This window comes from Xiphophorus maculatus, chromosome 20, assembly GCF_002775205.1.
Source record: "Xiphophorus maculatus strain JP 163 A chromosome 20, X_maculatus-5.0-male, whole genome shotgun sequence".
In the NCBI taxonomy this organism is placed as follows: Eukaryota; Metazoa; Chordata; class Actinopteri; order Cyprinodontiformes; family Poeciliidae; genus Xiphophorus; species Xiphophorus maculatus.
The window spans coordinates 10,610,227-10,622,939 of NC_036462.1; the positions used below are offsets into that span (position 1 = coordinate 10,610,227).

General features: G+C 35.9%; 1 protein-coding gene across 10 annotated transcripts in view; it reads left to right on the forward strand.

Annotated features, from left to right (window-relative positions):
- Positions 1 to 12,713, forward strand: part of dock3 (dedicator of cytokinesis 3) — a 156,042-nt gene that overhangs the window by 56,192 nt on the left and 87,137 nt on the right. For all 10 annotated transcript variants that reach the window (XM_023325455.1, XM_023325445.1, XM_023325447.1 and 7 more), the window contains exon 2: positions 4,008 to 4,091. In XM_023325455.1, the coding sequence (XP_023181223.1) occupies positions 4,008 to 4,091 (84 nt within the window). The remainder of the gene's footprint in view (positions 1 to 4,007; positions 4,092 to 12,713) is intronic.

The following is a 12,713-nucleotide window of genomic DNA, read 5'->3' on the forward strand; positions in this document are numbered from 1 at the left end:
TCTTCTCCAGGATGGACAGGAGTTGTGACATTTACTGAAAGTATACTAAATCCTAATTCAGAGCAAAATTTGGCACATATTACATAGTGTCTTATGCAAGGTTATAAAACAGCAGATGAAATCTTGCATAAAATATGTGCATTTGCCTTAACTTTAATTACTTTATTAACTACAGTCATTTTAGTGTGATGTGTCACTCTTTGCTGCATTTGTTAGAACACCACAATTGGACTTTATACAAATCTTCAATGTCATATGAGTCATGGATGACTCTCTTTCTCACTTGTAAGGGAATTTTAGGTACATTCTGTTTACTGTGTTGTGTATTATGAATAGTTTTGGTCACGACTGCCAACTCAACTTCACACATTTTTTAAAATAATAGTGGAGTCATGTTTGAACTTGGCAAGATGCAAGGAAGGTGGAGATTAGCATTCATCACAGCCGACAAGCGTTTTTTCAAATAAGATCAAATTCATTGCATTTGTAATTGTTAATTAGTATTAGTAATTCAAAAGTAGCTTTAGAACACCAGTTATTCAACTTTACATGAAGACCTTTCTTTTTTTCTTGACCATTTAGAAATGTAGTTTTGTCTTTAGCCGAACTAATTTAGTACAGAATTAAAATTTAAAGCGATATGTATAGGCGCTTATTTGAGACTTTTATCATGAACTGAAATTTAGCATCAGCCTTAGTAAAACATGTAGCTACGATAGCTAGAAAGGTAAATGGTCCCCTTGCTGACCTTTAGAGATCATGTTGCCTCTGTTGGTTGATTGTGCCACTTTGTGTTGCTTACCATAAGAAACATTGGGCCGTACAAAATATGCCACCCAGCTCTTCAGGGAGCATCTCATACTCTAGCACCCTAAATTTTAATAATTACTCTCTTACAACACTTCCCTTTGTGCCTGCAATTTATTTCTACAGTGTCACCCCTGTTACCTCAAAGCTTTTTGTTAGCTTTGATATTCTCTGCATTGTTATGTAATCCTCTGTAAGTCACGTTAGGTAAAAGCAAATGCAAAAACATGAACATAAACTTTTTTTTAATGCTCCTATTGCCCCACTTGCAATAGATTTGAAAATAAAAGTATGAAAAATATAAAAATCTAAAATTAGATTTTGTCGTGCTTATAGCACGTTAAAATCTAATTTTACACACACAATTTGTTTGTGCACTGGTTATTCAAACTTGCATCTAAACCCTCCATTTGTTTTCATCCTACTTTAAAAACTCTCATTCATTACATCACTTCAGTCTTTGAGAACATTAATTGATTTGACAGTGAAGCAGATTGTAAAATGAATAAATGAGATCCACTGTGCTTGTTTTGAGTTTGTATGGAATAAAGAGCCAACCGGCATGCACAGCCAAACACAACTGACTTCTGCAGCATGCACGGATTCATACACCCGTGCATTCTGCTGGCAGGCAACTCTACACACACACAAAGGGACCACAGTGGTTGCTTTCCTTAAAAAGCTAAAAAAAATATAAGAAATACATCCAATATGTTGTATAAAATATAGCTATTGAAGTCAACAATTGTTGAAACCTGACTTAGATTGACTGCAAGCGCACATATTTCATGGATAAATTGCCAAAGAATAAATAAATGTCTGTGGTTAAGAACATCAGGTTCAATTAGTTTTACTTTTGAAACAGACATTCCAGTTTCATGCATCCTTCTCATGGCAGTATTTATTGCACTTTTTACATGTGGCTTGAGTGCAGAGTTGAGGTATGGCAGGGTGAGACTGTGGGCGAGTGTCTGACAGCTGACAGACTGACGAGGCCGTTGACAATGATGTGACTGACAGTGACGATAACGAGCCACAGTGAACAAATCAAAGACTCAGAGATACAGGGGGGAGGCCCTATGACAGAATCCCAAACAGCAGCAATCACACCACGCTGAGCAGCACTAATAAGCCAGACAGAAGGCATTACAGTTACAGAGACAGAATGATGACAGCAGTAGATAGTCAGTTACATGAACAGAGAAAGTTGCTTTGATTATAGAGATAAACGTAACAGTGATTCAACAATGAAGTCTGATTGTTGATAGAAATATTGTCATAAACTGAGTTTTTTTTAACCTAAATTTAATATAATACTAATAAAAAAGCAAGAAGCTTCCAAAGTGAAGATTCAGTTAAATTAATTGATTGAAAGATTATGCAATACAAACTCCAAAATCTAAGTTAAATAAAAATATTGCTCCTTTCATTGGATCAAAACCATTTTCTACTCCTGAATTTAGGTAGATATGAACAATTTACTTTTGTGTTGAGTCTCAGGTGTCCTTGCTTCTGCAAAAACAGCAGGTAAACAGAAGCAAACAAAGAGGAAAAAGCAAAGAACTAGAAAAACTGTATTAATGTGGCCATATTGCTTCAGAACAGGTAGTATTTTTTTTGCCACGTAAGATTATTAGTTGAAGATCCTTCTTTGTGTGAGATTTGAGAATCAAAGTGAGATTTACACTGCTGTCAGCACATGTTTAGCATGTGCAAATATCTAAACAAATTTGCCACTGTGCACCTTTTTTAATGTGTGAGGTGCTAGAAGCAAAGCAAATAACAACGTAGATAAATGAAATAATGTGGTGTAAGGCATAAACGTCAGTAACAGAGAAGATTTGCACACTTAGGATGATAGAAGCCTGTAAGAGTGGTATCTCATCTCGGTCATAAAATATGATTTGTCCTTAGTTGATCAGCCTGAGAATGAAATGGAATATGAAATCATAAATGACTCTTGCATCTTTTAAGATGTCTCAGACACAATGCCATTTACAGTCTGTTAAACAAAGACAGATGCAGATATGCTAAGTTAAAGTCTTCTCTTGTGGCTTGTACCACATTCAGAGTGCAGACTGCAGCCCAAGCTCGCTTCCTCAAAGTCCTCTTTCTGAACAAGGGAGAAGCAAGTGGAGCATAATTTTTGTGGGAGCTCCTGCTTAGCAATTTGCCTTCATATTTTATCCAAAAACATTTTGTTACAGTTCTCTGGAGGTCATATAAAGTTCACGATTTATTTTAGATAACATGAACATTAATTTTTTTGGTGTAGTTCTGAAATCCTGAGTTGTCTGTAGATTATATTTGATATATGTATAGAAATTATGAATGTCTTTTTGTAGCTTATTCTAATAAACTAACCAAATACTGGGCCTATTTCTGGTCTATTATCTCCTTTAATTGTTGAGAACATCCAGAAAAGGTTGATGCAGGATTTCGTCTTTAACATTGTAAATTCTGGTCTTTGTAAGTCTGACATCAGGTTCTGCAACATTATTTGTTTTCTACTTCTTTGGAATAGCAAACGCTAAGGACCTTTAATTAACCAAACATTTAACTAAAGATTACAACTCAACCTAAACCAGTCTAAACTTTTGAATTCACATTGATGAGCCATAACGTTGACTATTGACCTCAGAAAATGCAGCAAATCCATCATGATTTGAATATAAGGTGTTACAGATCACCTTAGGCAACCAAAAGAGTGTGAAAAGATGTACTGGAAGAAAAAGCCAAGGATAATAGCATTACTCTGGTTTTGAGTAGTGTGAGATATTCATCTACCCTGAGGTGATTTATTTATTTTTTTTGCCTCTTCATATTTCAGTCTTGTATGGAGCGACTTATTGTGACTTCAGCTTTGGAATAAGCTCTGACATCTGTTGTTTCTGGGCACATCAATGTAGTCATGAGGAATATTTACATAAACAGCTTCTGGTATGGGAGTGTCTGCAAACATAGTTTTGTCATTAGGGAACTGAAACTAGACATTGCAATGACAATGTGGGGACAAAGTTTTTATATGAATTGGATGTGTTTCCAACTACACAAAGTCAAATGGACTCCTCCATGATGAATAAAGTTAATCTTTCATGATATTACCTTTGCTCATCAGAGGTCTCTGGTATCTCTACAATGTTACACCTTCATCCTCTCTTCACATTCTCATCTTTCCTTTTATGTTCTTTCCTTTACAGTCATCTGTAATTTCCGAGGCTCAGTGACTCAGGGTTTGGCTCTGGAGGTGGGGGAGACGGTGCAGATCTTGGAAAAATTTGAAGGTAAGACTTTTACGTCATAAAAACCCTTTATATATCTTATAATTTACTTGTTGCAAAGGACAACATATACGTAAAAATATCCCTTAATATTTTGCAAATAATTAATAACATAAAGGAATAATAACATTTGTGGAATGCACAAAAAAGTCACTTTCCCTTGGAGAAAAGCTGAGAGAGGAACTTGGAAAGTTTTATAGATAGCCCTTCCTGTTCACATTAGTGTATACTTATTAAAAAGATTGATTATCCAATGATAAGATAACAATATTATCATAAATGAAATAGACAGCGAAAGGTTTGTCCATAGTTTGCAGAATTTTGTCTTGCCATTTGATTCTTGTAAAACATAGTCTGGAACCTTAAGGTACTTAACAACCTCTTAAGACTCATCAGATCATTATCAGAATGGAGGATTTGACTTCATAGTCAGAATATTGAGCTCACGGAATTAAAAGACCATAGAATTACAATCCTACACCATTTTGATTACAAATGAAATGGTAATCGAATGAATTACCAAGTCTAATGAAATTAGACTTTTAATGAAAGTCTAAAATATTCTTCATAGACTTTCATTCAATCAAACTCAAATATTCTCATGAATCTACACAACTAAAAGCAATTCTATACAAAGTAATTCAGTAAAATTATTTTGGATAATGCTATAGATTTATTGATCTTCTTGCACCATATATAGGAAAAATAACAAAACATTTAATGATACCAAAGTGCCATGGTAGTGATATCAGATAATTGGGGTTTCTTGCATTAAGATTATAAATGCAACAGCCACATGTGATCACAGTCCTCATCCAGGAGAAAATATGAGCAAATGACAGAAAATAACTCAAGCTATCCACAATAACAGCAATGCAAGAACAACTACTAATACAGAATTTAAAAGACTAACCTGCTTTATTTTAATCTGTAGTGTGCAAAATGTTTATGTATCCAGTGGTACAGAGTCTAATAATGCAAATGCATCATGTAGGATTTATGGCAAACACTAAAAACATTTTCTGCTTAATTAAGCACCACTTTGTTTCATGTCAGGTGATTGAGTGATGCATTAAGTTCAGTGTTTGCATTAAATCAAAACCAGATTAAGTGAAGTAAAAAATTTCTTTCATTTTTTAAAATTTTATAGATTGCATGGTTTTGTTCAAATTTAACAAAAAATTTTTCTTCTTGAATGGAGTTACCAATAATCCAAAGATACCTAGTGATAAATATCTAATTAGAGTTGGATATTAGCCTCTTTTTAGTAAAAATGGTTGTTTTGTCAGCCTCTATTTTAAGAGGATTATATTTCTTTTTAATATCAGAGAGAAAAAAACAGGAATTTAGATTCTTCCTTACATTTTCTGCTGTACTGAGTTTTGAATCGTTACATCAAAACTAAGCTACTCTCCAAGCTGTGACCAATGTCTACAGTTACATCCCTACCATCTGGAGAAATGAGGTGAAATACAATTAACATTTGATTGTAAATGCCTTTCAAGCAGCAGCTGTTCTTCATGATACTCTTGCACATTTTCTTAAAATAGATGTCCTAAAAATATCTAAATCTATGACTTTCTTAAACTGCTTATAGAATTCAGAGATCTGTAGATGACAGTTTGCTGCTGATTTCCTTCTGCTTCCCATCAAGAGACGGTTTGCTATGAAATTTGCCTTGTTTTCTAATTTCTTTGACTGCATAACAGATCTGAGACATGTCATATGGATGAGAAAAGTGAGGCATCAGATATTGATATTTATATTTCACAGAAGTTTTAAAGGATTTTTTTTGCATATGTTTAAAATAGTCCATAAAGTAGTTTTTCTTCAATATCATCATGACTTCCTACTTGAAATGCTGTGTACAGATGCTTCGCAATAAATCAGGAGATCATCTAAAAGTTAATTTATGTCAGCAATTCAATAAAAATTCCACCAATATTATATAGATCTAGTAGACAGGGTGATTTACTTAAAGCTTTTATTTTGTTAAGTGTCTGCATGTCAATAAAAACCCTAAATTAAATGTCTTAAAACATTTGAATAGTATGTAGAATCAATATAAAAGATTTTTAATGCAGAAAAGTCAACCCATTTAAAAGTACATGTAGATACTGCACAGTAAATACCAACTCTAAATACTTAGCCAGGGCTCCTTGGGTTATGGAGATGGTCTGGTACAACTGCTGAGGTTTTAGGAAAATCCAGGTTGTTTTAATGGGAACCTTCAGCTAATTTACATTATTGGGTTTGTCGTCTCATATCTTTCTCTTGACAATACCCCATATGTGATAACATGGTGATTAAAACAGGTAATGATATTTTAGAAATGGGAGCAGGTGCCGGAGTCGGCTGGAACATGAATTTTGCTCCCACATAAAGCTTGTCAGCAGGTAACTTCACACTGGACCTCCAGTAGCCTGGATTATATAACTTTTTAATCTTCCTTCAGACTCTCTGTTCTACTTTAAATTTTCTAAATGTACTTACATCTAAGAAAAGGGCTTTTTTTGGGAGATATTTCTAGAGAATCATATTTACATATTGTTCAGAAAGACATATCCAAGTGATTAAAACAGTCACATTTTAGAAATCTTAATAGCCTTTCTCCTCTTAAAAGGTGGAACATTTTAGTTTCAAACTAACTTCACATCTCACCACTGTGAAGAAGAAAAAGTATTCATCAAGGTAGTTGCCTCTTGTCCTGCTGTTAGCCTCAGACAGTCATTGTTATTTGCTATGAGGGAACCGGATAGAAAATCTTTCCCATGACTGCTGCCTCAGCTTTTTAGACAAAAAAACTGCTCAGTAAAAGCAAAGTATTACATGTTGCCATTGTCATTTTTATACCAGTTGCACATAGTCTGGATTAGGGCCAAAGTTATTAGCTCCTGCTAATTTTACATTTGCTCCTAATTTGACTCCTGAAATCTCCAGCTCAAGCCAGAAAGAGACTTAGGTTGGAATGTGTTGTTTTGGAGATAATAACAGAGAATGCTGCCTATTAGCTACAGCTGGACAGGACAATAGCATATATCCAGTGCCAGTGGCTGATTAGGCCTTTCTTCACCCCGGTGGTAAGATGTCCACAAGGAGTGAAGAGATGCAGATGGAGAGAGAGGAATGCTCTGTTGATGGGTGGAAGAAAATTGCATGGATTAACTTCTCTCTACTAGCATTCTTATTCTTTAGTATTGTCATCTCCTCCTCTCCTTCCTTATTGTTTTATTTATTTATTTTTATGTAGTCTTCTTCCCCCATTTTCCTGTTCTTTCTTTCAGTTTCTGCAGCTCCAATTCTGCACTTGCTGTGCTTGCTGACCAAAACAGAGTTGTATTAAAGGTTCAGCTATTCCCATTGCAGCCTATCAGCATCTAATTTGCTCTGGTTATGAAATGCAACACTGCTAGTGAGGAACACGGGCTATTATCTGAGCTCATGTGGCAGAAACTGGTATCTCAGTGTTCCCGTGACGCACAATGATTATCAGGCCAAACCAGGCCTTACTTTTATCAGAGTTCCTCATGATAATGTGAAGATCCCCACTATTGCTGTCATTATGTGAATAGCATCATAGTTAAAAGGGTCCTTTAAACACTGGATATTGATCAGAGCAGAGTGCATGAAATCTGTATGTCATTTTATTGTCTTGTTCTGAAATGAGAGCTCAATTTTAGAAATGACTGTACTTGTAAAATTGTCATTCAAATTGACAGTTTTTAGTGTTTGAAAGCACTTTTCACTTTCTGCAATTTTATCCATCGAAACAGCGAACATGATATAGAAAACTGAGTATTTGAAATTTCTAAACAACTGCCAGTCAAACATTTTACAATGTTTTGATTGAATAAACACCTTAGTCTTTTGCAGATTAGTTTTTCACTGATTTAATTACTGTACAAAAATTAAAAGCACAAAAATTAAAATCCAACATAAGTGAATTAACTAATTTATGAAAGCATAATTCACATTCCACACTGTCATTGGTATTTGAAAAAGATCAAGTAAAAATAACAATCCCAGCCATAGAAAATTTAAGTCTGTCTTCAGCTTCAATAAGATTCAGTAGTGCTTTTGGAAATTACTTTCAGTCTCTTGCATCATTTTGGAGGAATTTACCATGTTGATTTTGTAAATTGAGGTTTGCAGATATTTGTTTATGCATAGTTCTCACACCGTCCTACCACAACATCTCAGTCACATCGAAGTTTGGACTTTGACTGGGCCTTTTTAGCAGAGTTATTATTTTCATTTCCAGCCATAGTGTGGTAATTTGCTCCTGTGCTTGTGATTATTATCCTGTTAATGAATCAGATTCAGCCAAGCTTTCAGATGTTGAACAGATCACCTCATCTAATACTCCACAAACTGTTGGTATACAAAGGAGTTTGTAGTAGAGCTCAAGATGCCTAGTGGCTGCAAAACAAACCTAAATCATCACCCCTCTACCGCTGTCCTTAACAGGTTGTACGGGTGTTTTTGCAATAAAGCTGTTTTTGCTGTTCTGTGTTTTGGTCAAGCATTTCTACTTTGTCTCATCTGTTCAAAGGTCATTGTTCCAGAAGTCTTCTTGTTGCTTCAGATGCTATTTTGCAAGCCTGAGCCAAACTGCCATATTCTTTTTAACAAGAGAACGATTTCACCTGAAAATCCTTTTAAACATGCCACAGTTGTTCTGTATTTTTGTAATGGACTGTCATGAACATTAACATTTAACATGCTGAGGCCTGAGGAGGTAAAAGTGGAGTTTTTGGGTTTTTGTGATCTTTTTCTGAGCATTGCGTGAGCATTACACTTTTTTCTGAATTTGTCAAGACATCTACTCCTGGGTGTATTTGCATTTGTCTTAACTGTTTTCTACTTTTCAACAAGCTTCCTCACTGTGCTGATAGGTTCTGAACATTGATGTAGAAAAAGCCTGGAGTTCCTCTCTACTTCAAGTAACAGAAAGAATTGATTCTTTATGATCTTTGCTAATTACTTTCGGTCTTGGCATTGTGTTACAACAGCTTTAAAGACTTAGGCTTAAAGCCATGTTTCTGATTTCCTTTGCTGCTCAGTAGTAATATTGATAAACACCAGTAAATTTAGTCCATCAGTGAAGGAGCAAAACAAAAATGTGAGTGATGGGACAGCTTCGCCTTCAGAGGCAGAGCAAGGATGTAGAGTTGGCCATGGCTTCAAGGTGCACTGACATTTTAAAGTGTCACACTTTATCATGAGATCGACACCCCCTCAGAGTGGATGCAACATATTTCAATGTAATGTGAAGCAGGGGCTGTCAATTTACACCGTGTTGCCCTCAGAAAGATGAAGCACCAGGAAATGATGCCAACAGAGGACACCCATTTATGTTTGCTTCTTGTAGGTGTAGCAAACCAGAAAATGAAATTTAGAATTCACCAGAAAATGATCCTATCTTTCGAACTTCACGGAGCATGACCACATATGCATGATAAATCCTGGAGGAGTAGTTCTTTGCTGTTTAAAGGCTAAAACATGATTGAAACCAGATATTCACATATATTTATTTGCATGTAACTATCTAACTATAGCTGTAAATTATTTTTTTTACAAATACACTCTGCTGTGTGGTGGTAAGAAAATTAATTGTGCAACATTAAATTTTTACAAGCTAAGCAACACATACAATGCAGACAAAAATAACTTTGAACACGGTTAGAATTAGGGTTGATTTCTCAACTTCCTCCAGTGAGAAAAGGTATCTAGCCAGAGGTGTGTGGAATCCACTGACTTCAGTTTAATATATATATCTCATGGTTTGAGATACTGGGCTAGAGACTGCATGGAGAATAGTCTATATTTGCTAAATCTCAGAGTTGTAGTACTCGAGACTGGTCTCGAGACCACTTCTTGATGGTCTCTGTCTTGTCCCACATTTGGTCTCAGTCTCGGGCATTCAGGACTCAGGATTTTATTTCAAGAACGGTCAAGACCACAACTGTTGAAATGTCACTAAATTGTCAGCATATTGTCCAGTTTATTTGTTAACATCTTTGTTTTCACTGGATGCAAAACATACCGATTGCAATCCAAGCTATTACTTGATTAATTACGTGTTTCTGTCATGCGCAGTGGTTTTCTCTGAGAGGCAGATGTCTGTCTAATCGTCAGTAATAGTATCCCGCTAAATAAATCATAAGAAATCCGATGGCGACATGTAAATTAAGCAGTGCTTCGCTTTCACAGACGGCGGGGACTACGTCTAACTTTTATTGTCACTTAGAAAAGAAGCTCAAAGAAAGGTAAGCTCTGTGGACGGGATGTTAGCAAAGCTAGCTGTGCAGGGACAAACTGTATGAAAAAAGTTGTCACTCACTGCACTTAATTATTGTGCGGAGGTTTTAACTGACATTTCGTATGTGGGACAACTCTGTGACCAAAGTCTGCAATATAGTGATGTGACATTCAGGAACGATCCGATTCTTCTGAACAGCTCTTTACTATGAATGACAGGACTGGAGCCTCACTGAGAGCCGTTCTTTGTTCTTGTAATGCTCTGCGTACACTGCAGTAGCTATTATTATTTTATTTAATTATATACATTGATATTTATTTAATTAGCGAGTAAATAAAACACAAGAATGGAACAGCACGTAGAGCATGCTCTTTGTTTTCGTCACCTGTCATGACGGCAGACATTACAGCACTGCGCTGCCTGGCTTCATGCAGTGGGAGGGAGGGTGAGAACAGTCACGGTGCAAGTCTTGTGCTTAGTTACTTCTTGCTTGTTGTTCCTTGGTCAGTGTTCATAGTTGAGCATTGTTTATCATTAGTGTATTGCCAGCATTGTTTATCATTAGTGCATTACCTTAATTAATATATTTAATGGTGCAGACAGTGGTGGTTTCTGTCATGGGCAGTATGGACAACTGCCCAGGGTGTTATCTTTTCAGGGATGGCATGAGACCTCTGTGGATTGTGGCACAGAGATGGAAGCAAAGCAGAACAAAGAGCCTGAATTGATAATGATATTGGTAAGATTTATTTCAGCTCTAAGTATTTAATATCTACGTGTTTTTATGGGAATATGAATCTTTCAGATCAATTTAAGTTGCAATTTTGATCATATTTCACATTTTATTGTGTCATGTAGCACAGGGCACCGATCTTGGTCTTGACTCCCTCAGTCTTGATCTCAACTTGGTCTCAAACCCTGAAAGCCTTGGTATTGTCTCGGTCTTGATACACTCTGGTCTTGGTCTTGACTTGGTCTCGGGCTAGGTGGTCTTCATTACAACACTACTAAATCTGAAGCTCTATGTCTAGTCCTCCAATCTGTAGGTTACATTTTCCATTTGATGTCTGTGCACTTTACTTCACCATCATAATAATTCCAGTTGGATGGATTCCCAATGCCACTGATGTCAACACTTCATTTGAATTGTGGTGATAGAGATGTTCAATCTTAGAGTGGTGAGTACACCGTGATGACACCAGAGGAAGAGGAAAGTGAAGAACAATTAGGTTATGAACAGCAATATTGAAAATGCATATTTTCTGAAAATTCTCAAAGCGGTTGTCATAAGGCACCACAATTTTCCTTAGGATAGAATTTAGCACATTACAATTAATGATTTGAAGAAGGTTGTATTGTTTTTAATTTTGTTTAAGCATATATTGCCAATCGTATCCAACTGAATAAAAAAGTTTTGTCCTTGGCCACTAATAACTGAACACATACAGTGATTGTATTTTCTAGCTTGCGGATGGTGAGTCTGGGGCCTCAGCTGCAGCTTACATATCTATTAAATCATAGTCATAACTGAAGTTACAGAGAAAATGCTCCCCTTGGGTTTTATTATTGGTTAAACAAGTATTTCCTTTTCTCATAACCTAGCTCGAGGTGTTCTCTACAGCAAAATGAAACGTCATTTAAGACTCATATTTGTCTGATTTGATTGCCTGATGGAAATCAGTTGTGTAATGCAGCCCCCATTATGAGCTAAGTCTTTTTGTTAATACCACAGAAGAGGCCCCGTGAGAGCTGCCCCCCTTTGAAAATGATTTATCATGATTATTATTGTGGATTATGTTCATAATAGTTCAAAATGGTTATTCTAATAACTACAGGGTGATCCGTTGGGTTACAGGAGGAAAAATGATTATTCTTCATCAGGGTAAGAGTGTTTCATACTTGTATGCATGGATTCACCACACAAACACCTGCTCCACGACCTCTACTTCAAAAGATTTATGATACTCTGATAACATAATAGCGCCTGGCAGAGATTTTGTTTTTATCCATTAAAACCATTAGAAATGGACCCTGACACTGCAGCTTCAACTGCTCTCTCTGATTATCATATAGATGAGAGGCCTGGGAGTAACACAGACATCTTAGCGCTGGTGACAAATGCATCTTGATTGGTTATTAATTAGCCATCCAATTAAACTTTCATCTCCATATTCAAATCAGATTATGAAGAGCCGCGGCGAAATTAAACTCATAATTTTGAGAGATGATAAGATGAAAGTTAATGTGAAGTATCCTGTCAAATACTCAGATTTATGGCATCACTGAATCATTTTCAAGAGCTATTATTTTATAACTGTACATAAAAATGTCCTTAGATGTTCATCTCTTTCTAAACAGTCTTA